The 26,731-nt window shown below is 48.7% G+C and overlaps 2 protein-coding genes across 2 annotated transcripts in view; one reads left to right on the forward strand and one right to left on the reverse strand.

The window, feature by feature from the left end:
• The window catches only part of LOC149370175 (uncharacterized), a 230,897-nt gene that overhangs the window by 192,096 nt on the left and 12,070 nt on the right, over window positions 1-26,731 (reverse strand). The gene's annotated exons all lie outside the window — the stretch shown is intronic.
• LOC149370178 (uncharacterized) overlaps window positions 1-26,731 on the forward strand; it is a 47,134-nt gene that overhangs the window by 13,366 nt on the left and 7,037 nt on the right. The window contains exon 2 of the mRNA XM_089560396.1: window positions 23,417-23,611. Within this exon, the coding sequence (XP_089416522.1) occupies window positions 23,501-23,611 (111 nt within the window). The 5' untranslated portion in view covers window positions 23,417-23,500. The remainder of the gene's footprint in view (window positions 1-23,416; window positions 23,612-26,731) is intronic.

Below are 26,731 nucleotides of genomic sequence, written 5' to 3' on the forward strand. Positions count from 1 at the left end.
GGCCGCATCTGATTCATCTGCTTTCTGTGCAGGTTCGGCGGAACTTCGGGCTATTGAAGTGCGCGGCCCGTTTCGCAGCGGGCACCTTGGTGAAGCGCGCTGCGGCAGCTTTTGAAATGCTGTCATGGCACCCGAAGCTCCCAGCGGAAGTCCAGCGCGTTAGAGTCCTTTGCCCACATCGCGCAGCGATTCACATTCAGCAATGCCAGCGGTGGATTCGCGACTCTGTAAGCGTGCTACCATGCAGTACTCCTGTGAGATTAGGTGTCGCATGATAGCTGTGCTGCTGTAGGCGCTGAGCAATATCAGCACTTGCTGTACAGCTGTCTGAACTTTCTACTGAACCGTGATCGCTACGGAAGTGTAGTGCCGCTACTTTGCTGTAAAAATAGCGAAATCTACGACTAATGTAGCTCCATCGAGCGTGGCACAAAAAACAATGGTGTAAGTTATAGAATATGCGGTTTCACCGCGTGGTCAAGTGGTTATACAGAGGCAATGCAAAAGCAATCGAATTACATTTTTTACTCAAAAGTCCCTTCTATAGACTCCTATCGGCATCTATAAAACAAATAATATAAGCCCCACCAAAGCATGCACTTTTTTTTGTACGTTGCCTGGATTCGAGTCTTATTGGGATAATGGCAGCAAACTACAAGGCGAGAGCATTAGAAAATATTTAGCTGCATTTTATAGCTACCGGAGCCGTTAAGGGGCTCGGTGGAAGCAGACGTAGGGCACTGATTCGGTCCTGTGTCCATATTGGTTTCCTGCCCACATGGCGAATGTACGCGTTGGTCATAACAGTTGCGTACGTGACAGCCATGTCTGTTCAAAAATTAGTTCGCGATACAAAAGGCTACCAAAGAATTTGATAATTCGACAAACAGCGCCTTCAGGGGCTTCCGGCGCAAATAAATCTGGTGTTCATTCTTGTTACTCTGGCACTAGTGGCGAATGCTTCAATGGTTCTTTCTTTAATGATGAGGACTGCAAAACACCTTGATGGGGGCTACGCTATTCGTTCCTCTCATGACGCTTTATGCCAGGCGAAAACAGTTTGACCATAGCTAAGTTGTGATGAAAAAAATTGTCTGCGAACAACACAGCCACTAAGCGTTACCTCTTCGAACTAACCGGCGTGCTGCACCTGAGAAGCGCCCGGTGCTCGCTGCGTGCCAAGCGCAGTACCTACGGGAGATAATCAAAGGACTCAATCACATTGCCAAATTTGCTCAGCCTCGCCGACAGAGCTGCTGCGTATCAGAAACATTTAGAATGGCAATTTCAATTTACCTCATCGAATGGCGATAAACCTTGCGCTCCATTACAAATTGGTGAATTCTTTACGCCAAGGCTATGTCTGCTTCGTTTTATCTTGTGTTAGGAAATTCTTTCTATATAAAAACGAGCTATCAGATGCGTGGCGTTCTATAGAAACTTGCTTTGAGAATTGCGATTCTTCTGTTATACCAGTTATGTCGCTTTGGGCAGTTCCGGTATAGTGATTTATTTATTTCAATTATGCGGCCCGCCTTTGAACAAAGGCCTTCGGCAAGACTGGGTGCCATATAAAATGTACGTTTGACAAGGAAAATGCACGTTAAGAGGCAATGACACGGAAGAACCAAGTTTGTTACTGAAAATGATCTTAAAGCGTCTTTAGAAAAGATTCGAGTGTTGGACATTATATGACGGCGCGGCTCAGGGTATTTCATTCTCGAACAGCTCGTGGGAACAAGGAATACCATCAGTTCTGCAAGTAAAATCTTAGTTTTCTGGAATGATGCGATCGTGATGGGCATCGCCAAACGTCTTGAATGTGGTGCCCTTTATGTAGCTTTATAAAGTGCAAGATTTAGTACATGTATTTTAGTCGGTCATGGCGTCCTGAAGTGTTTCTATATTTGCCCTGTCTAAAAGAAGCCTTTGGGTTTCGGGTTTCGTTACGTTGGCTTGGGTGTACGAACCCCAACAGACCAGTGCGTATTGCATGATTTTCCTAATGAATGGCTTGCAGGCTATTATCTCAATTTGAAGTGTGCCCTTCTTAAAGAAATAGCTGGCTCATTGCTTTGTTTTGAATTTAATTAATGTGATCATTCCACTTAAGATCTGCCGTGATTAAGAAATCTAGCATTTATAAGTTTCTACGAATCATAAATGCGGACCATTAGTACTGCATGAAAAAGTTGAAGGCTGCTTTTTGCGTGTTACTTACCTGGCTACTGTCTTTTTCTCAGTTATCATATGCCATGTTTAGCACCAAGATTCTATTGTTAAGTCTACTTGTATTAAGGCGTGATCATTCGGGATTTCGATTTCCTAATAGGGGGTAAGGTCGTTCGCAAAAAGCTTCGTCTTCATTGGTATATGCTGAAGAATGTCATTGATGAAAACCAAGAAAAAAAGTTGCCCAAGTACGGACCCACGCGCTATGCTGGGCTGAACTGATGCTACACTTGAACCAATGCCTGGAACAAACACTCTATTGAATATGAGACAGGGATGCTTCTATCCATGCAAGCAGTGCCCTGTTCTTCAGTATGGGCAGCAATTTTATAAGTAGCTTCGGGCAGGACGCACTAACGAAAGCCTTTCCAAGATCTAGTTATATAATATCATTTTGACTTGCTTGTCTAAAATTTTTGCGAAATCATTGATAGTTTCCAGTAACTGCGTTATTGAGGATAACCCTTTGCGGAAGCCGTACTGGATGCAATGCATTAAGCTACTATTTTCAAAAACGTAGAGGTGTACTAAAAAGTTCCTGTTTTGGCACAGGAGGATAGTAATCAAATTGGCCTGCAGGAACCAAGAAATGAAGTGTTTATTAATTTGGGTAATGGGCACTATTTTTGCATATTTTCAGTGTCTTGCAATGCCTGCTGCAATACTGTTTCATTAAACAACACGCAAAACACTTTGAGCATCCTGCAGCATATCTGACAAGGAAGGCATTATGTATGCCATGTGTAATGGACGATTTTCTCCCATCAATTTTTAGCGGGAGCGAGAACACACTTCTTAGGATAAAGTTACATAATCAATTGGAGGGACGTTGTTATGAAATTCGGCCTTTCAGTTTTATCATCCGCAAACGCTGAGCAGAAAAACGTTTTGACAGAATCTGCGATTAATGAATGGTTGGCTATAGTTATTGCACTGACACAAAGGTTTTTTACTACATTCATTTTTGGGCTGAAGTGCCACCAAAACTTTTGTGGGGACCAGAGAAAATTTTTAATTTATGTTATGATAGTACTCTTTGCATTTCTTCATGGACTGCTTTCGCTTCACACGTATCTCAGCGATTTTGCTGGTGCTGCACGCCGTCTTGTTTTCTTTTGGTTACTTAATATACGTACATAAAGATTACACTGCGCGCACGAGGATAAAAACTACAGCCTTACCATATCCGATGCTTGCATCGTGAGTCACGCGTGGGTTATGTCATTTATCCGTGATGTGCGGCTACGTATACTTTGCCATATGATGTATCCCTAGTTGAAAGTTTATTGCGAGGTCTAACACGTAGTACTTGGTAATAAAATCTTTCCGAGCGCTTTATGGTATGACCTGATATTCGTGGCCGCAAAGCACGAATAAATAAGGTGGAGCACATGTGAGACATGACGCAGTGTTGTCGTTTTATTTATAAAGTCGTTTAATTTGGAGCAAAGCTGTCCGGCGCGCATGGCTCCCGAGGAAACGAAGATTACGCCGCGCATGCTGCTGCTCAGCACGTGTCAAGTCGTTGAACAGAGCAGAATTTACGGGAATTCGTACGGTCCGGGAGCATGATGAGTAAAGACTGCTGCTGACTTGACACCGAAATTTAAAATCCTAGACGCGAACCCAAGATTTCCGGCTGCATTTTCTCTATTCAGAAGTAGCTCTTCTGATTCGACTTAGAGCGTCAGTAAAGACGTGCAATAAAAATGACAGAACCTGAAGCGGCTAGGTAATTAAAATGACTTAACCATCTCCACGTTTCAACTGGTGAGGGAATGGAAGAACTAGACAACCTTGCGTAACCTTGTGAGCAATGTAGTAACCTTATTGCGCCCAAAAATTGTCCGTAGTTCTGCTGTGTTATAATGTATCCGTTTAAAGTACCGTCGTGCTTTCAGTAATTGCTTTCTGTTCCAAAAACCTAAATTTGTTCGAGAAGGAAACAGAAACAGTCTTTATAATACATCCATATTGCCCGCCACATAGAATCCGCGGCGTTCAGCCTGCAACTCTTTTAATCGGCAGCCAAATTGGACACGTCCTGCGAAAATTGTCTTATGGCCATGTTGCATCCTTATCGAAGATCAAATCGAATCAAATCTTTATTTACATCTTCCAGACGTTAGGGGCGCAGACAGAAAGCTTCTACAGGAGCTTGATTGAGCGCCTGCACCCCCGTACAAGGTTTCAAGAATTGTTGAATTGCATACGTTAGCAATAACTAACAAAACAATTTCGTTTGAGAAAAAAATATGTCAGACACAACTGATAGTGAAAAAAAATAAAAATATACGAGAAACATAAAAACGGCAAGAACAATAAGATACAAAATAAAGGTTCGAAAGACTAACACAAGGCATTTAGCAATGATGGGAATTGATGACTGAGCATTTGACATCCTCAATTAGTTCGCGTTTGGGGAATGGATCATTCATCGCGCTTTTTTATGGCATGAGTGTGCTCTCTTCGTCTCAGGTGAGACAAAGGTTCAAGAAAATTACGGTAGGTAGTACTTCTCATACATCGTTTTATTAAATTGACACTATATAGCTCGTGTATTGGGGTTATGTGGAGAGCATTAAAAGAGGTTTAGTCGTAACGTCGCGGGCGATGTTTGCAATGCTTCTTATTGCTCGTTTTTGAATGACATGTAAGCGATTTAAATTTGAGAGCGTAGTATCTTCCCATACTGTGAAACAGTGGTTTTAAATGGAAGCGAACATAGAGTTATATACGTAAGATGATTTAACTTATAGAGCGAGAGATTTAATCCTCGGGGTAGCGCTTCTGATTTAGATGCAGATGAGACAATAATCTTGAGTGCCTCACAAATTCAAATTGAACTAAAGTGCGTGATGGGATGGACCTTCACCCTTGACCTTAACATTTAATTTGAGACGGGAGAGCATGCTTAAGAGCTTTCACTCACATAACTTGGTTCAAGCCGCGTTGAACCCCCGCCATTTTTTCATGTACATGTGCTATTTCCTTTTTTTTGGCGATGACAGTTCTGGAAACTTACTGGCATCGTCCACGAGGAACTTGTCTGCAATCCCTCGCAGCCTGGAGCAGGCAACGAGGGTGCTAGGGAGCCTCCTCAGCTGGATTCACTCGGGCCCTACTTGCTGGATCACATCCGCTCTTTCCTCACGATCGAAGACATCTTGGACGGCGAAGAATATGAGGTGGATGAAGAGGATGACGAGCTCATCCAAAGGGATGACTGCGCAGACCCTCAATGCATTTAGCGTGAAGGAGCTCCTTAGGGCCGATATTCATTAAGGAAGCCTTGGCCAACTACCCATTGTTCTACCTGTTCCCAAGCAGTAGATGAACAGGATCAAGGCAGAAACGAAGCATTTCCTGTTTTACTTGCTGACAACTTTCTAGTCATGGGCTTTCGGAACAAACATTTCAGAAAAATAAAGTGCGCTCCATGAATTTTACTCATTGCCTGCCTGTTGAGGGAAAGTTTATTCGAGCGGGCTGTCAGAGGCCTTGAAGTGTAATCACCAGTACCGATAAGTATACTCAGTGGCAAGATTCGCCTTCAATTTACTTGTTCCTTACTCAGGGTCTAAAAGGAGGCCCAAGGTAAAGGCTGAGAGCCTGACGAGGCCTGGGCCCCTCGCGCAAGTTTTTGCATCAGTGAACAGAACTCAGAGATAAAACTTGGGTCAGTAGCAGGGATACAATGTAGACAACGGTTTGAAAGGCAAAATTGTATGCCCTACACATCAGTCTTAATGTAACGTTGCAATCACACGAAAAAAACGCGGCTTCTGTTAACACGTACAGGTTTGTATGCAAAGTGCACAGGCAAAAGGAAAACAAAAGTGTGAATCCTGCACTAGAAATATTAAAACCAATGCAAGAGGAAAGCGAGTCTTGAACACCAGAACAATTTTATATCCAGTGGCAAGCTTTACATACAATTTCTATTTCTAAACCAAGGAACTAGGATTGGCTATTCAACCGAATTGATAACAGCCCAGCTAACACCCATTACTGAGTTGTGCACGAAATTTGTGAATTAACGAAGTATCTGCATACACAGTCAAAAATGTAAAGAATTTCCTGTAATCGATGCCTATTCTAGTTACTCAAGAGTTCTGCAGACTGAAAAGATAGCGCTTGACAGGTACAGTTCGCATCATAGGCGCTCTCCATTTAGGATCCCGGAACAAGTATGTACTGTTATGTTCTCTACGAGAGTTAAGCAATTTGTTTCAGTGGACCCACTGCAGCAGTTGAAACTAATAGACCTGATTTGCTTTCAGCATGTTGTACTTAACGAAAAGTAGCGTGGTCCGTAAGTTGAGTCTATCGCCTCTATAATTATCACACAAGCGTAGTACGATTATTGTGCGACAATTAATTTATTACAGATATAGGCTGTCGTCGTTCCTTAAAGTAATATTCTATAACTTGAACTACAACCATCATACGTAGATATCGCGTGTACTCAATCTATTTGCATCTTAAATTACGGCAAGGGAAGGAGGGGGATAGAAGTATCATGCGTAACCTGCTGCTTAAGAGTTTCAGATTTCTAGTGCCATATTCCCGACATCCCCATCATAGGTATGCAGTGGCTGAGGACTAAATTCACCGGTCTCCATTGAACCTTGTCACACAGCTACAGAGGGAAGATGGGTTTCATTACGCAACATTGGAGGGGACACTTCATCTCCGCCTTAAGGCTGTGATGCGATAGCGTACTCAGTTAAATCCCGTACACGCAGGGAGTCATTATCTACTTTACATTCACAAATCTCTGGGAGACCTCATATCCCTTTTCGTGCAGTGGTGCAGTGCTTAAGCGATGCGTCACTGCCTGCCTTGCGATGACAGGTTCTCCCAGCTGTGAGCCTTGTGCTATCCAGGTTGCTCTTCCCATGGGACCAATCATCAATTTTACTGCCACGTGCCACGGTGCGTAGTTTTCTCATAATAATGAGACCAGGTTGTGATGACGCTGCAAGCCCATGTGAACTAGGTGGCCCACCTGGCTCGTAGTTTGCTCGCTGGGCACCATCTGCCATAGTCATCCTCGTGCTTTTTCCTTCACAACGCTGACGCCGAGAAAGCCGACATCAGATTTTGTGGGCCAGTAGCATTTAACTCTGTGACGTTAACTCTCTTACTCTATCCGTTGCCGTCCGTCATATCAATATAGTAACTTTTAAGAGAACCTAGCAACTTGGGACCCACAGTTTCGGAACAGGGGAACTAAGTCACTGAAATAGGGAAAGTACTGCATAAGTTTTTTCTTCGCTGCCGTGTCCATCATTCGCTGCCCGCGGTCAGGAGGTCATGCGCAGGCACAAATGTTTCTCATTCTTTGCGGGCACCGGTTCTGGAACATGAAGATTCTAGCTTCGCGTGGTGCAGAGGGTGTTCTGTCACGCTTAGGGTTTTTAAAAGGCCTTGTAAGGGGGAGAGGAAGACGAAAAGCATACCAGAAGAGAACGCAATATATCTGCCACTTCCTGGCCGATCTCGCTGTGCGGGCATCGTTACCGTGGTTAACAATAGTAACAACGCTGCCTTTGAAGTTTTTTCATTTTTACGCACAATCAGGGAAGCTCTGCTTCCTCTCGCAACGACGATGGTAGTGGAGGACGTTAAGCCTCCTACGGAACCCGATGGCTCGACAGCAGCAGCCAAGAGGAAGCGATTGGACCATTTCAGTGAGGCAAGCAGCCAGGTCCCCGTGCTCTACTCAGCTACAAGAAAAGAGTCCTCGACGTACGACGGGTTCGTCGCAGGGATGAGCAAGAAAGCCAAGAGGAGACTGCGTGAGATCGAGGACTCGTCCTCAACAACTCAATCTACCGTCATCACGACGCGTGGTGCTTCCGCACTGACTGTCCTGTTGGCGACTGAAACATCCAACAACAAACTGATAATCTCAACCTGCTGAACAGGCAAGTTGCGTCGGTGTTTCTCGAAGTTTACGTCCTGGGAGTAATCAAAGACGTCAGGATAAACAGCCGATAGAACCTCCTTGTCATCGATGTAACGAAGCGCATCGACTTGGACAGTCTAGCCACCATGAAGAAAATCGGAGACATCCCCATCCGCTCTCTTGTTCCTGATAACAATAGCACAACCACTGGCCTTATTTACGACGTTGACACGACCATCTCGGACTCCGACCTGCCGTTACGCATGAAACCAGCGACGAACAGCATCGAAATAAGGATATTTCATCGCCTCGGCAAATCAAGATGCGTCAAGCTCAAATTTGAGGGCGACATCCAGTTCGCCCATTTATCCCGAAATCGCTTCAGTGCCGGAAGTCCATGAAACTCGGGCATGTCCGTGGTGTTTGTAATAAAACCATAGCATGCCCGCGGTGCCCTCAGCTACAGAGCGGTGACATTTGACGCACTACTGTCTTGAAGTGCGCCAACTCCCATGGCCCTCACGAAGGCTCTTCAAAAGTCTCTCCCCGCCTGAAGAATGAACGGGCGGTGTTAAAGCAAATGGCGGGAGATTATTCAACGCACAGAGAGGTCGCGTTACGTTTCGTCGGCGTCGTTTCTGTCGCCGACGACCTACTAGACATGCCCCTGATAGCGACAGGGTAGCTCCCAATGCTCCTGCTACTTGTCCTTCCCCTCCACAGAGTTATGTAAGCCCGGTGACTGGTGAAGCCGAAACGAGTGCCTCAGAGTTGACATGGGCACAGCTGCCGCAGCCACGCCCGCCATCGGTGTCTGAGCAGGCGCCGTGCTCTCACCGTCCTACGCCTACAACTGAGCAAGCTAAAAGGCGAGATTCAGTCCTAGGTGGGAAGGTACAGGTGACCGCCATTTACAGGTCACTTATGAACGCCATGCATGTGATGCTTTCTAGCCTTCACTCGCCAACATCCCGGAATGTTTTGCAGGTACTGCACGCGCTCACTCCAGTCTTTGCAACTTTACTATAGCAGGTACAATGGCTCTGCTATCATTACCATTTCAAAGCAAAGTAAGGGAACCACCCATTTTCCAATGCAATGCCCGTGAACTATAATCCCACATTTCGGCCATTCTAGAATACGTCTATAAATACAGATTTACAATCATTGTCATTTGTGAGCCCATTCTACAAAAGCCCATCCGAATTTCTGGCTATGAAGCATTTGCATCGTCCGCGCACGGAAGAAACAGAGGTCATCGTCTAAATTCGAAGCGAGCTTACTTATGTGCACCATACGGTTCCCCCTCACAACGACAACCAATACGTCTGTCTAACGGTGAAAAGATGCACTCCGAAGTTTACGCTTGTCGCAGCGTACTTGTCTCCTCCAACACGGTTTGACGCTGACAAACTGACGAACTTGCTGGCTATAACACCTGGCCCTTGGATTGTCACTGGAGACTTTAATGCGCATAACGCCATCTGGGGAGGCATCCGGATTAAATCGAAGGGAAGCAGTTCTGTCTGTTTCCCCTCTGGCCACGACCTACAAAGCCTTAACGATTTTTCTCTAACGTACAATCGCGGGTTGTCTTACAGCAGCTATCTGGATTTGCGTTTGTGTCTCGGTGCCTTGCGAGACGTGTCCGTTGGTTTGCCAATGTCAAACGCATAAAAGTGACCATCTCCATATATATGTTACCGTTTATCGTCTCGCTGCATGCAGATCTGCCAAACGTTTGCAACGCATTGACTGGTGCTAAGATTTGATAAGTGCATGCTAAATATTTGCTTCATGAGTCTTCGCCAAGCTTGGGGATATTTTTATTAGGATTTGGATGTTGCTTCCAGCCATAGGGTATAGATAGTCGACGCAATTGGTGATTTCCTTCGTTATACGCTTTGAATGCACTGTTCGTTTCAATCTTGCAGAAAGTAAACTTTGGGTTCTGCTTGTTTCCTTGCAATCTAAGCGGGGCTCTTTAAATCTCTTATTCTAAATTTTAAAGAAATACGCCCTATCAGGGCACCCCTGAGGTTGCGCAGCCGCGACTAACTTGCCGGCCGGCCGTAGGTACGTCGGCAAAAAAAAAAAAAAAACATGGTGGCCGCGGCACCGCGGTCCAGCGGTTCCGGCACATTCCCAATACTAAGCTCAGGCGGCCCCAACTCGCAAACTGCGTGCCACGCTCTCGGAGTGTCTACTCGCCAGGGTTTTAGAATGGAGTCTTCTCACAAACATTTTTTTTTTTCATTTACACTTACCCATGTGAGTACAGGGAAAAAGCACACAAAAAGTTGCATGAGATTTAATTGTTTTAATCTGTTTTATAATCATACAATAGCAGTATTTTTTTTTCATTCGAGAACTGGGCCATGAGGCGCATGTTGTGTAAGGGGCAATCGAATTAAGGGAACAGAAAGTTAAAAGGTGGTTTAGTTGGTTTCGTTTATGGGATTTAACGTCGCAAAGTGACTCAGCCTATGAGAGACACCATAGTAAAGGGCTCCGGAAATTACGACTAGATGGGGTTCTTTAACGTGCACTGATATCGCACAGTACACGGGCCTGTAGAATTTCTCAAAGTCCAGTTTCGCCGATGTAATTGGTGAGTTTGCCGGTGTAGAGATTGTGCATTTTCCGCTTCTCATCATCACATTTGTACTTTCACCGCAGGCTCACTTCCACGAGGAGCCGTTTTCTAACGAGTTTTTGCTGGGCACGTCCACAAGTGTCGCATGTAAAGCCCCTCAATAAACGGGCTTTACATATATTTCCGATGCAGCGCCGCAGTGAGGACAGCAGTTAAACCTCTCTCAGAAGTCCCCTTGCTCTCACCCGCCGTGCTCGCTTAGGAGGGGCGCTCGCACGACTGCAGTGATATCGTTTGCCCTCACCCGCCGAGAGAGAGAGAAATGAATTTTAATGAGGGAAAGGTGGAGAGGTCGGCCGGTGGTAACATGGCCATGGCCTGCTACTCCACACCCGCCGTGCTCGTGAGAGGGTCCGGCGGCCTGTTGGGCTATCCCTGCTCGCAGCTTGGAGGGAAGCTGGGACTTGAACATTTTACTTCGTTTATTAAATATCCCTTATCGGTTCTCATTTCACCCCAAAACACACAATTAAGTAACGCTTCAACACAAAGCACACCAGTTACACAAATTCCCACGCCCTGCGATGGAGCACTAAGTCCTCTTTTTCTGTGTTTCCCCTCGCCCTTGAAGCGGCCCACCGGTCACTATGCCACGCAATCTCTCGGCGGTCACCACGCCACCGCAAAGTTGCCGAGTCACGCGGTTGGCTGCGCGAGCTGCGCGTGACTCCAGGGCTCCAGGAAACCGTGGTCGTCGCCCCGTGCCTTACACCGCCGCAGCTTGCTGTGGCAGGTCGGGCCGCAGAAAACTAATGTAGAATGTCTCTCCCGACTACTCCCATGATAGACGAAGGGGCACACGGGATGAAAAAGAGTTGGCGTTTCCTCGAAGCCACTCAAGGTCGTGGGTTGCGTTGATGAGGAATGGTGCGTAGAGGAGCGCAACAGCAGCTGTTTGAACATTCCACGCTTTCTCAACCTTTATTCACGCCAGCCAATCAACGCGTCGTCGCTAAGCAGAATTCAGTGACTATAGGGTAAAATGGCACTTGTAGTGCCGTGGTTAAGACGGCCTTCCGGCATGCTTCCTGATGACACAGTTAAAGAAAGTACGAAAAGCACAGCATATAATATATTGATGCATGCTGCACACACAACTGTTTTCACTTTCAGTTGGCCAAAATATATGGTTCAATTTCCTGTACACAAAATTGGTACTCGTGTACAAAAATTGGTACCAAAATTGGTACCAAAATTGGTGTACTGTGTGCACCAGTGTGCGCACACTGAGGGTCAGCGTGGTAAGAGGCGCAAATTTCAGATCGTAAGTGTCGGGGAAGCGCGAGAAGCCACCGCCGACCATCAGGCATGTAGTTGCGGCTGTATAGAGGGCCGTCCCGGAGGGCAAAGTGCGGAGCTTGACGCCGTAAAGTTCTAGAAGGCGCAACGTTTTGTGATGAAGATGCGGCGTCTATGAGGGACGCAAGCCAAGGGTATTTCCGCTGCTCCGTAGGCATATCAGCGATGGTGAGGGATGAAAGTACGGGATCGGTCGCCGAGGAGCAGGCAGCGTTGCTGGTTAGGGGAGACCGAGACTAAGCATAGGCGTCCATGTGCTTACGGCCAGAACTGTAGATGACGTGGATGTCAAACTCTTGAAAGCGATGAGCCTACCGAGCGAGGCGACCGGATGGATCTCTAATGGACGATAACCAGCATAGCGCATGGTGGTCCGTGACGACGTCAAACCGGCGGGCTTATAGATAGGGTCGGAATTTTGTTATCGCCCATACAATAGCTAAACATTCCTTCTCTGTAACAGAGTAGTTGGATTCAGCTTTGGTATGGACGCGACTCGCATACGCGACGACGTATTCTTCAAAACCATCTTCTCGCTGGGCCAAGACAGCTCCGAGGCCAACGCCACTTGCATCCATATGGACCTCAGTAGGCGCTGTGGGGTCGAAGTGTGGGAGTATTGGCGGCGAAGTGAAAAGATCGCGCATGGTAGCGAACGCTTCGTCGCACTCAGCCGACCAGCCAGATATGTCATAGTTCCCGACAAGTAGGTTCGTCAGTGGCGCAATGATGGACGCAAAATTGCGTACAAAGCGCTGAAAATAGGAACAGACCTATGAAGCTTCGAAGTTGTTTGAGCGAAACCGATGTAGGAAATTGCGCCACAGCACGAAGCTTGGCCGGATCAGGGAGAATGCCTTTCTTGGAGACGATGTGCCCCAAGATGGTCAACTGCCGAGCTCCGAAGTGGAAGTTCTTGAGATTCAACTGCAGTCCGGCGTCGGTGAACGAAGTCAGAACCTGCTGCAGGCACGTGAGGTGAGTAGAGAAATCTGCCGAAAAGACAACAATGTCGTCCAAGTAACAGACGCACGTGTGCCATTTCAGCTTTCGTAAGACGTTATCCATCATTCTTTCGAACATGGCTGGCGCGTTGCACAGGGCGAATGGCACAACGGTGAACTCGTAAAGGCCGTCAGGGGTAAGGAATGCTGTCTTCTCACGGTCAGCGGCAGCCGTCGGGACCTGGTAGTAGCCCGAACGCAAGTCAAGTGAGGGGAAGTATTTTGCGCCTTGGAGACAATCAAGAGCGTCGCCGATGCGGGGGAGCAGATAATTCTCTTTGTTGGTAATTTTGTTGAGTCGCCGGTAATCGACACAAAATCTGATAGAACCATCTTTCTTTTTGACCAGCACCACCGGAGAAGACCAAGGGCTGTGAGAGGGACGGATGATGGAACGGTGCAGAATGTCCTCAACGTGCTCAATTATCACTTGACGCTCAGCCGCAGACACGTGATAGCGGCGCTGCCAAAAAGGCGGGTAGGAGCCGGTCTCAATGCGATGAGCCACGGCGGATGTACGGCCCAAAGGCTGATGGGCGGCATCAAAAGCGGAGCGGAACGTGTGGAGAAGGGCTGAGAGCTGTGCACGGTAGGTGGACAAAAGAGTTTCGTCGATGGCAGCGCGGAAAAGTTCGTGAGGCTGAGGTTCAGCAGCGCGCTGGGAATGCATGGCGTTTATTGAGAGACTGCTGGCTACCTCGTGGACATTAAATTCAGAGAGAAGGCAGACAGGTTGAATGCAGCCAGGGGACTCACCAGGGAGCAGGGTAAGGGGACACGGGGATGGATTGTAGAGCACCATTTTCGTGACACCCTGGCGGACATCGAGAACAGGAAAAGGCAGCGGCAGATTCTTGCGGCGTACAAAGGAAGCAGACGGCGTAAATAAAATGGTGTCATCTTGCGCGGCACGGCACGACAGGGAAACGAGGGCAGATGCTTCCGTCGCAACTTCGACGTCTTCAACGATGGTGAACTTCAGTGGCCAGGGGACAGAGGTTTTAGTAGTAAGATCGTCAGACAAAGCAGAAAATTCAACTTCGGCGCGGGCGCAATCGATGACGGCGTTGTTGTGTGATAGGAAGTCCCACCCAAGAATTATATCATGTGCCCATGAGGACCACACCAAGAATTCGAACGGATACAATATATCGTCTATGATGACCCGCACTGTGCATGTGGCCAGAGGGGCGATGCGCTGTTCGCTTGCGGTGCGGAGCGAGAGACCCGTAATTGATGTCGTGACTTTGCTCAAACGGCGGCAGAGTTTTTCGTGAATCACTCATACCGATGCACCCGTGTCGATAAGCGCTTGTACCGGCAGTCCGTCGACGATGGATTGGTGAACGTTGCGTGGGCAAAACGGACGCCTTGAGCTTTTCGAACAGTGCGCAGTTCTTGCCTCCGGAACTGCGGAACATAGTTTCCCTCTTCAACGGAGGGAGGGCGACGGCACATCGGTGACAGTGAGCGGCGACGTGGTGATTTAGAACGTCGGGGCTCGTAAGGACGACGATCATTGGCGTACGCGTCCAGAGGCGAGGACGGAGGAGCCGAATGAAGCATCTGAGATGGATGCACAGTGGTTGAGATGGCTGGCGAGGCCACCACGCGACGGCGACCGTGGCGGGCTACATGTCCCGAGTACCCACAGGAGTAGCAGATGGGGCGGTTATCCGATGTGCGCCACGGGGTGTACAGCCGCTGCGGTGAGAGCGGAGAAACCGGTGCTGGTCGTAAAGACGGGGCCGGGTGCAAGACGGGCTGACGAGGTGGAATAGTCGTGGGCACGAAGCGCGCCGCCACTTCGGCGTAGGTCATCCGTGAGGGTATCGAGGTATTTGGTGATACTCAGTCTCGGTATAGGTGAATGGAGCGACCAAAGGGGCTTGATGTGCAATGGGAAAAGCCTCGGCAATTTCTTGGCGGATGACCTCTTGTAATGGCGCCACCAGAGAAGATGCAGCGTCGTGACTGAAGGGCATCAACAAGAGCTGACGCGCGACTTCCTCCCGAACAAACTGCTTGATCTGCGGTGACGGTTGCTCCGGGTCGGTATCAGACGTGAGGGAAGCAAGGGACTCCTGCGGCGAGAGCGGAGAACGGGTGAAGATGCGTCGCTTCCGAAGTTCGTCGTAGTTTTGGCAATGATTAATAACGTCGACGACTGTGGTGTAATTGCGTGCCTGAAGCTTCTAAAGTGTATCGTCGTCTATGTCTTTCATGATGTTCTCAATTTTGGCGCTCTCAGACATAGAGGCATTCACGCGTGTACAAAGGTGTACAACGCCTTCTATGTAGCAGGTGAAATTTTCACCAGGCAGCTGCGCCCGGCTTCGCAGGCGTTGTTCAGCGCGCAGCTTGCGCACCGCAGGCCTGCCGAATACGTCGGAAAAATTTTGTTTTGAAGGCTGACCACGTGGTGATATCGGCTTCGTGGTTCCGGAACCATAGATTCGCAACGTCCGAAATGTAGAATATGACTTAATTTAGCTTGAGGGCATCATCCCACTTGTTACGGGTGCTCACCCATTCGTAGGATGCCAACCAGTCCTCGACGTCATGGTCGCCGGTGCCACTGAAGACAGCGGAATCGCGCTAGCGCGGCGCTCCAGCGCAGAGAACGGTCGGAGTGGGTGGGGCAGGACTGCGCGCAGAGTCCTTAGGCATGTTGGGCGGCGTTAGAAGACGGCTGCGAAGGTTCAGGGCGCCAGACAACCGCAACCTCCACCAAATGAAAGGGGGTTTCTGCACAGGTAGCACGGGAACGGAGTTCACGGCGAGCGACACAAAAAATGGGCGAGCAAAACGGCGGGCAGCGCAGATGATGGCTAGTTCAGCCGAACCCATCTCGTGTAGCTGTTGTTGTTGTAGCCTACGACAGAATGGCACATACCCACTCTGGGGGATCGGCCAAGAATTGGGTGGTAAAGGATGGTATTCACCTGTACGTAGTAAAGGCAAAAGGAAAGCACACGGGAGAGGAACACCGGGGGTCTCTACCACAAGAAGGGCACGGAGAGGATGAAAAAAAGAAACAAAACAAAAACAAATCATAATAATTATAATAAATAATAATATCACTATATATATATATCATATATCATATATACATATATATATATATATATATATATATATAAAGGAGTTTCGATTGGAGAGAGAGTGAACGAGAGAAAAGAGAATAATTCGAAAAATAATGAAGCATAAAAAGGAAATACTGAAAGCTTTAGCAAGGTAGTCGATGAGATTCCAGCAAGAAATTTTGAACAGCGTCACAAACAGACCTATGGCTGAACCCAAGTGTGGTGGCACCAAATGATAGCAAGTGTGGGCTGCTCAAAGTAAGGCCAAGTTGCTGTAAGGGCAACTCCAGCAGTCTTCTTCTCAAAGAGATGAAACGACGACAACGACAATGGAGCCAAAAATGATCGATAGATTCAGGCTCGCGGCAAAATGCACAGAGGGGAGATAACGCCAAACCAGATCTGTGCGGAGAGAAATTTAGAGGGGGGATGCGGCAGCGCAACCTCGTCAGAGATACTTCTAGCTGCCGAGATGGAAAAATCTTCCTGCTCCAGCAATATTTCAGATGCTGATATTCCGCCGATTTTAAAAGTGCTATGTCTTGCGCGCTTAATAACGCTCGTCGCCGGAACCTAGATACTGTGATATACGCTGTAGCCGGAATGATGGGAACACGGGGCCGCCTAGGGAAGCCTTTGCGAGGTGATCCGCGATCTCATTTACAGTCGCGCTGATGTGGCCGGGTACCCATATCAAGCGAACAAGGCTCAAATGCGAAGGAAGAAGCGATAAAAAAGTGCTTAAAGTGGGACAGTCAACATGCGATGCGAGGGACGAACACAAAGATAAAGAATCGGTAATGACTGCCACTGCAGAAATAGAACGATCAAGCTTGCGCAGAGCAAGAACTATTGCCAGAAACTCAGCTTGAAAAATAGGGGTGAGATCCGGAAGGCGCAGCGAAAAGGACCAGTCTAAACTCGGACAGTAAATTCCCACCCCTGCCTTTTCGTTGCACTGAGAGGCATCGGTTGCTATTGCAATTTTTGTAGGTAGGGACCTTAAATGATCCTCTAATAGACCATTTAAAATACGGGGTGGTAAAAGTTTCGCGTTTTGAGGAAAAATGTTGCCGAAAACAATGTGGACAGAGGACCCACTGCTTAATGCTGGAAGGATGTTGTAAATCTGCACGTTTAAAGGCTCAAGCAGCGTTTGCACGAACACAACCTGTGGGGTATGAAAACGAGGCCAGTGGACACCAAAAAAGGAGGTCGGCTGGCAACAGAAAATCCTTTGCGAACGATGAAAATGGGATTCAAAAATAGACAGAAATGGATTCCAGTTCTCTCCCGGGAAAACAGCGGCTCTTAAGTTCTACCTCAAACCAGGCTTACAGAACAATCTCACCCTACACCTAAGGGAAACCGATTTACCAGTAAAAGAACACAAATTTGTACGCATAGCTTTCAGTTTTTAGCTCACATTCCTTCCATACCTAAACCACACGAAGCAAAAAAGCATCTTGATCCTTAAATCTTCCAAAGATCCTCTCACAAATACGATGGGAGTTCAATACGACACGCCTCTTAAGTATTTATTGTGCTCCAGAACGGTCTCTCCAAGATTATGGGTGCACAGTGTGCTGTTTTGCTATTCCATCCTACCTAAAGAGATTGGAACGAATATATATCTACCGCAGCGGTGGCCTAGTCGGTTGAGGATCCGTCTCGCATGCGGGAGGTGCAGGGTTCGATCCCCACTGCCGCCGGGCACCCACCGGTGATACAGTGGGTACAAGCTTTCCCCTGACCTGGTGCTCGGCTTCTTTAGGGTGAAACGTTTAGGAAATAGGTCTTTGACTCCACCTTGAGTTAGTGAATTGTGCCATGATGCTCTTTGGTCAAAGATGCCCTTGCGCCGTAAAAGAGAATTCGTCATCTACGAATACATAACTCGGGTCTGACGCTTTGCAGTGCAGCGTACAGGACATCACCGAGAAATAATCTCTGTTTAGAATGTACTGAGGCAGCCCTCGCCGACAGAAGAACAATGCTTGCATGCACATAATTCCTAACAGTTTGTTCATTACCCAATGTGTGCTACACCGTAGTTACAACGTGCGAATCGAAACAACTCTTTAACAACAAACCCCAAGCACTCGGAAAACTACCCCTCCGCTTTGAGGAAAAGAACTGCAGAGGATATTTACTACGTTCCAATCGGAGCGAAAGCGCGGATTTCTGCTAAGTACAAGACGACTGCTAGCAGGCAATACAATCCGGGGATATGGAACTTGATGAAGACGACGTTCTCCAATGCACAGCGCGAGAGTGTGGTGCGTTTTAAAAAGTAATCCATTAGCTTGGCACCAATTTACCTTCTTTGAGCTCTCCTCACTGAACCATGGCCAATTCCCCGTCGTGGGTATGTGCCATGCCACCAAGGCAACAACAACAACACGACGTGGGTTGGCTGCTGCGGTAGCCTAGAGGAGAAACAAGACGTTCCGCGAAGCGGACGCGTTCCTCGATGTTCTCCGCACAAAATGTTCAATCTGCCTCTAGCCGAGGTACTTCTCAGGCGTTTGCCGGCAGTAATGACTACCGTATCGTTCTGTCCCGACTCCCAACCGGTCAACTAGTGACCGACTCCGTTTTCCCGCATGCAGACCTTGCCGGGCGCCCGTGCAGGGCACAAGATTTCAGACACTCGCTGCGAAACGTGTGAACCTAAAATAAATTAGCTCTGTTGGACAATATAAGATGTCTCATGTCTGGATGGTTACTTGCAAATCGGCGCAGTCAAATGTAAAGCTTGTTTCATGCGGCGACCTCTTGGCGAAGAGCCGCCGCTGTGTTGTTGTTGACCCGGAAGCGAAAGAGGTGAAGCTGAAGCTCTTGTGGCTGCCAAGCACTTGGAAGATTGCTTCATTTGTGGGGCACTCCAGGCGTACGGAAAGGTGACATCTACCTCGGCGGAAAACTGGAGTTTCAGACATGGCGCAGATGAGAACTCTACGCCGTGATGTCGTCCTGTCTTTTGCTGAAGGAGTCGGAGTTAGTGACGTTCCACATCAGCTGACTGTGTGCGGCATAAAGAGCCTTGTTCTCATTCCGGGAGGATCACCTCTCTGTCTGCGTTACAACGGCGTTAGACAAATTCTTCGCCACTGTCGTACGCCGCGGTGTGACGACTGCCGGCGTTTGGCCACGCAGCGGAGGAGTGCGTCGTGACGTTGCCGACAAGCTGCGGCATCGTGTTGCGGCCCCCTGACGACGCTCTGCAAGAACACATCATGGACGCTAGAGAAGTTCTTGACGCGACTGCGGACTTGCCAGTCGCCGCTGTGGCTGAGCCTTCCAGTGTCAGTGTGCCGATTGTTCCACAAAGTGCTGCCGCTGAGTGTAAAGAACCGGCGGATGGCTATGAACCGCCGCCTCGCTGTGAGGCGCCGAGTTCTGCTTCTGGTGGGCAACCAGTCGCCGTCCTTGAAGTCCCTACGGATCCCACGGCGGGCTCTTCGCCTCCTCCGCGACGCGCTGCGATGGCTCAGTAGTTACGGCGCTCGGCTGCTGACCAGAAAGATCCCGGCGTAGGCGGACGAATTTCGATGGGGGCGACATTCTAGAGCCTCCAGTGCACGTTAAAGATCCCCAGGTAGTCGAAATTATCCCATAGACCTCCACTACGGCACCTCTTTCTCTCTTTCTTCTTTCACTCTCACCTTCCACCCGTCTCTTACGGCGCGGTTCAGCTGTCTGCCGAGATATGTGAGACAGATACTGTGCTATTCCCTTTCCTCAAAAATCAATTTACCTTTTTACCAATTTACCAAATTCCAGAGCCCCAAGTACTGTGCGATGTCAGTGCACGTTAAATACCCCCAGGTGGTCTAAATGCCGGCAGCCCTGCATTACGGCGTCCCTCGTAGACTGAGTCGCTTTGGGACGTTAAACCCCAATAAACCAATCTTCGCCTCCTCCTGTCATTGCTGGCCAGCAGCTTCCGGATCAGGGCCTTCTTCCACGGGATGATGAACCTGGTTCCGCACACGAGGCGCTTCAGAAGCGCCGTGCGTCCTGCGCTTCCGAAACGAGTGACTATGAGGACCCAGTGCGCAGCACGCATCGCCGTTGGCGTCGAACGTCGAGGCACAAGGGGAAGAACCGACGTTCGCGGTCCAGGAGGCCTGGCGGTAGTTCTAAGGCGGCTTCGCCGTCTACCGATAGGCACATGGAACTGTAGGCCTAATTTTCTACAGTCGTCATGGCAGCTTCCACAGAGGTGGTATTGGCAACACTGAATGTACCGGACCTGAGGTCCCGCCAGAGGCAGGTGCAACTCCGCCGACTCTTCGGCCGCAGGCACCGTGATGTTATCGCCGTTCAGGAGACGAAAATACGAAGGAGACGAAGGATACTGAGGTGGTCCTGCAGCCCTTTTTATCCGAATATAATGTCCTCGTGACGCATGCTGTGGGCTTTATCGGCGGGTTGCTGTTTCTTGCCTGCGTAAGGCACTTCCCTTTTTGGGCTTGACCTATAATGTCGATAATGAGGGCCGGTTGATAAGCTGCGATTTTTTGCCCTATATAACGTCATGGTGACTATTTAATGTCTATGCATTTATTTCTGTGCCACACCGCATCAGTCTTTTTGAAAGCATAGCCACCTTACAGGGCTGTGACCGGCACGCTGTGCTAATGGGCGTCTTGTGCGACCCAGTTGATCGTGCCGGACCTGGTACACCCAGGGATAGGAGCGGTGAATGTTTGGCAGTGTTTACAGAAGATGTAGCGCTCATTAATACCGGAGCTTCATGTCCCAGTTCCCGATTATTCACACGCATTCAGGGCCATTCTCAGGCTCGCCTAGAACGAATTTATGCATATTTCGCAGCTGTCTCCCGAGGTTTGGTCTATGACACTGTACCAGTTTCATTCTGTGATCACAGTATGGTAGTTGCTCCCCTCGGAGGCAGTGATTGTTGAAAACCTAGGCCGAAATGGGCGCGTTGGAAGCTAAAGCCATCAGTAATTATTGATAAAGAATCTGTAATCCGTGTCCGCTTCCAATTGGAATCCTCTTTCTCGAACAAGATGGCTTTCTTCGCCGCTTGGGAAATGTTTAAGCAGTACGTGCGTGCTAGAGCTATAAAAATTGGTTCCGTGAGGTCGTTTTACAAGAAATTTCAGCGGACACTCGGGAAAAATTTCTACAACCTGCATGAATTCGAATGCGAAGCACCTGGCTTATATACGTATGAATTCAATAGTCTCAAAAGTGGGTTACAAAGATTTGATGCAGAACGCAACACGTGTGCCCGTGTTCGATCTCATACCAAGCGTGATTTGCAATGTGAGCATCCGCACGACAGGCTTTGCTTGATGAGCGCCGTCATGCAACCGAAAAGTTTATTTCGGGGATGATATCCAATGGCAAACTAGTGACCAGTACAAATCAGGTGATGCCCGTATTTGTGGAATATTGCACAGGCTTATTTAGTGCTTTTCCTGATGCGCATAATTCAGAAATTTTGGCGCATTTCAGCACCTTAGTGAGCCCTTTATCAGAAGACGATTGTTCTGTTATTAGCGGCTCTTTCACGCAGGAAGAGGTAGAGCATTCTTTTGATCAGTTACCTGTCTCAAAAATGCATGATCGTGACGGAATTTGAGGCGAATTTTACAAGGCTTTTAAATTTATTCTCACTCCTGTCCTGCTGCAGGTCATCACGATGGGGTTCGATATAAGAGCTCTTCCTCAAGCTTGCACATAAAGCAACACAGTGCTAATTTCGAAAACATAGGCATATGTAATTTTATATATATATATATATATATATATATATATATATATATATATATATATATATATGTATATATATATATATGTGTGTGTGTGTGTGTGTGTGTGTGTGTGTGTGTGTGTGTGTGTGTGTGTGTGTGTGTGTGTGTGTGTGTGTGTGTGTGTGTGTATATGTATATGTATGTATATATATGTATGTATATAATTATTCCCTCGCTGTCGTCGCTTACTGTATATGAACTCCCTTGCTCGCCTCGGCGGGGCGACGGTTTGTTCCGCTATGCCTTCTAGCACCTTGGAGGGAAGCTGGGATATCAAGATCTTACTTCGGTATTGAATCTCCTCTTTCTCGCTCCTCCAAAGCGCACCATTAAATAACGTTCCAAAACAACGGACACCAATGACACACATGCCCACGCCCTGGGGCAGAGTCCTCGCCTTTCTGTCCTCGCCTTTGGAAAGGGCATCAATATGCCACGCACTCTCTCGGCGGTCACATTGAGAGTGACTCCCGGGGGATCAGATATTTGGAATCATTGCCACGCACTTTTCACCGCCGTCGCTGGTCCGAAGCGTTGCCGTCTGAGTGCGGCGCGTCAGAGTGGCGCCTGTTACCGCCGAGTCACGAGCTGGTCCGGCCGCAGAAAACCACCGCAGAATGTCTGACGACTAATCCTATTATCCCACATCTAAAAAATTCTGGTCCTCCCACCGTAATATTCCGAATTAAATCCTATTTTTTTTCAATCAATTTCTGGTGACTATCTTACTGTAGATTGATGAAACCGCTGCCAAGATATAACTTTTGAGATAGACGTCGCGGTGACCTGACAGTCATGTGACGTATGTGGCAGGTGGACTGTAAACGAAAAACAGTTGACGCAGCGCTAAAACACCTAACTCGGTTTTCGCCTTACTGCGGATATCGACGGTACCTTTTTATTTCTGTCGCTAAAGAAGAAATGAATGCTGTAATTATTTCAGGCTGAAAGAAAAGCAATTAGAAAGCACCAGAAAAACTGCATGCCACCAGTAAGATCCGTACCCACAGCCTTCAAATTTCGCATCTTGTACTCTACCAACTGAGCTACAGTGGCGGATGTTTAAATGGTTTTTGTCCGAGGTACTCGTACAGCTCACAATAACCATTTTTGACGAGCCAGCACTTCAACGGAAAGGTAGCATAAAACTCAGCGGCTGCCAACTACGCGATATGCGTTCCCAAGTAAACAACGAAGTGAAGGATCGTCGTTGAGCACCTCGGAAACACAAACTTTGGGAAAGTTGCGCTCGGTAATCACGTTTTGGCTCCCAGATTTCAACCTGTGTTGTTCTTGCTCGGAGTGCCACTCGTTTCAGATCCGAAGCCAGTGCATGCTTTCTAGATGACGTCATACGAACACGTCACACCGTCGGCGGCAACAGGATCTTGAGCTTTGGCGGCCCTATCTGATGCATTCTGCTCTCTGTGCAGGTTCGGCGGAACTTCGGGCTACTGAAGTGCGCGGCCCGTTTCGCCGCTGGAAGCTCGTTGAAGCGCTGTGCTGCGGCGTTCGAAATGCTGTCATGGCACCCGAAGCTCCCAGCGGCAGTACAGCTCGCTGGAGTTCTTTGCCCACATCGCGCAGCGATTCACATTCAGCAAAGCCAGCGGCGGATTCGCGACTCTGTAAGAGTGCTGTCATGCAGTGGTCCTGTGCGATGGGGCGTCACATGAATGCTGTGCTGCTGTAGGCGCTTAGCAATATCAGCACTTGCTGTACAGCTGTCTGAACTTTCTACTGAACAGTGATCGCTACGCATGTCTAGTCCCGCTACTTTGCTGTAAAAATAGCGAAATCTACGACTAATGTATTCCGACCTAGCGTGGCACAAAAAACCATGGCCTAAGTTACAGAATATGTGGTTTCACCGTGTGGTCATGTGGTTATACAGAGGCAATGCGAAAGCAATCAAATTACATTTTATACTCAAAAGTCCCTTCCATAGACTCCTAACGGCGCGTATATAAACAAATATAAGCCCCGACAAAGCAAGCACTTTTTTTTTCTACGTTGCCGAGATTCGAGCCTTATTGGGAAAACGGCAGCAAAGTAAAAGGCGAGAGCATTAGAGAATATTTAGCTGCATTTTATAGCTACCGGAGCCGTTAAGAGGCTCGTTGGAAGCAGACGCAGGGCAGTGATTCGGTCTTGTGTCCATATTGGTTTCCTGCCTACATGGCGAATGTACGCGTTGGTGATAACAGTTGCGTACGTGACAGCCATGTCTGTTCGAAAATTAGTTCGCGATACAAAAGGCTACCAAAGAATTTGATCATTCGATAAAAAGCGCCCTCAGCGGCTTCCGGCGCAAATAAGTGTGGTGTTCTTTCTTGTTACTCTGGCACTAGTGGCGAATGCTTCAATGGTTCTTTCTTTAATGATGAGGACTGCAAAACACCGTGATGGAGGCTACGTTAGTCTTTCCTTTCATGACGGTTCATGCCAGGCGAAAACTGTTTGACCATAGCTAGGCTTTGAACAAAGGCCGTCGGCTGGAGTTGGTGCCATATAATATTGTCACGTGCTGCGCATGGGCGCTGAGGAACAAAGAAGACGTGTGGCGGCTGGAAGAAGAAGAGAAAGTCCAGTATCCTGCCGCCGGCGCACCAAGCTCTTCTCGACCTGCCTTGTACATAGTATTTTGTAAATAGAACCTGTAACAGTGTGGTGGAGGTGCTGGGTCGATCACCACGGACCCCTCTCGCAACCGCTGCAGCCGAAGAATCGCCGGATTGCCACCGTTGCCCGTGCAAATGCCCAAGGAAGCCGACGCACGTCCGAACGGCGCAGCAACGCCCGCTTGGCAGCACTACCGTGAGCCGCGGACGTTTTCCGGGAAGGCTGGCGAAGACGTGGATGATTGGCTCACCAATTACAAGCGGGTGAGCAAATACAACGGCTGGGATGCCACTCTTCAGCTGGCCAATGTCGTCTTCTTTCTCGATGGCACCGCGCTAACTTGGTTCGAAAACCATGAGGCATCAATAACGAGTTGGGACCGCTTCATGGAAGAGCTCCGCAGCTGCTTCGGGGATACCGTTGCCAAACGATAATGCGCTGAGCAGTCTTTGCTTCAGAGAGCGCAAGTGCCTGGAGAGACCTGCACGACTTACATAGAAGAGGTCTTGAAGCTGTGCAAAGTCGTTAATCCCAGTATGTCCGACGAAGATCGCGTTGGTCATCTCCTCAAGGGCATCGCAGAGGACGTCTACAGCTTTCTTATTAGTAAAGAAAATTTAGACTCGCCCACGGATATCATCAAGCACTGCCGCACCTTTGAAGCTCTAAAACTGCGTCGAATTACTCCCAAGTTCGGTCGCCTGCCTAACGTCACCACCGTCGCCAGCGTGGATTTCCACGAGCCTGTGAATGCGGCGACTCTCCCTGACGTCATTCGTCAAATCGTGCGTGACGAACTCTCCCGGCATCAAGATGTTGCGCGCCGCAGTGAGGTCCCGTATGAGAGCTGTTCTCTGCAGGCGGCTCCCGCCTACCGCTCCTCCCCTTGGAGTTCGTCTGGCCAGGCCCCTGCCAGTGCTCCTCGCATTGATTACAGCGACGCTCCCCGGATCACCCGCCCCGGCCCCAGGGCGCCAGCTCGTCCGCAACGCCACCTGCGGCAGCCGGAGTACGATGGTCGTTTCGACACTGGCTACGAGGAGTGTTATCCCGAGTGCCCCCCCGACCCACCACTTTGTTACCGCTGTGGTATGGTCGGTCACATCTCTAGATTCTGCCGTCGCCGGGGCCAGTATTCCCGCTCCCAGCGCCAATGGTCATACCCTCGCCCCAGTTTCAATGCGCCTGTTCATGACCGTGTCTTCACATCGTCTCAGCGCCCATCCAGTTACGCGCCACCACGGAACGACTCCCCCGCCTATGACCGAAGTCTGACTCCACCTCCGCACCGCTCTCGCCGCTCGCCTTCTCCCCAACGTCGTTCCCCACCGTCCCCGGGAAACTAGCGTGTGCGGCCGATGGAGGTGCGGTCGCCGGATCATCGATAGTGCCAATTCCTCTGCCCGTTGTTATGTTAAGGAACCGCCTTGAAGTTTTAGTGGACGTTATTTGCGTCATGGCCTTAGTGGACACTGGTGCCACGGTGTCAGTGATGAGTTCAACTTTCAAGAACCGCCTGGGTCGTAAAATAATGTTCGCTTGGGATCGTGCTGTTATATTCCGGGGTGTAGGGGGAGAATCATTGGTTCCGATTGGTATTTGTTTTGTGAATGTAGTGATCGCTGGCCACATGTTCCGAACTGAATTCACGGTGCTCCCTCGTTCTACGCATGACATCATCCTCGGTATTGACTTTTTGCACCAGTGCGGCGCTACTCTCGACTTCCGCAGTGGTGGCATATCGTTAAGTCCTGGCCTTCGGTCAGCTCTCATAGAAGACTCGCCAGTGGTTGTCCAAGTGTTTTCTGTCTCTGAAGATACCGTCGTTCCAGCAATGTCTGCCATATTCGTTCCCGTTGTGTCCTCGAGCACGATTTCTGATGCCTTCGATGCTGTGGTGGAACCTTGTTCCCTTAACTGTGCAAAGAAAAGTGTGCTAGTACCCCGCAGCGTCGTCCATGTGACCAAGGGCCATGCCACTCTTTGGACTGTCAATCACTCCAACGAACCTGCAGTATTGCCATGTGGTTTAAAACTTGCTGGCTTTGAAGAACGTTTTTCTGTACCAGTTGCCGCGATCACTGACAACGTGTCTCGTCCAACTAGACGCCGCGATCTGAGCGACT

Source organism: Amblyomma mixtum, chromosome 1 (genome assembly GCF_055824585.1).
Source record: "Amblyomma mixtum isolate Tamu chromosome 1, ASM5582458v1, whole genome shotgun sequence".
Taxonomy (NCBI): Eukaryota; Metazoa; Arthropoda; class Arachnida; order Ixodida; family Ixodidae; genus Amblyomma; species Amblyomma mixtum.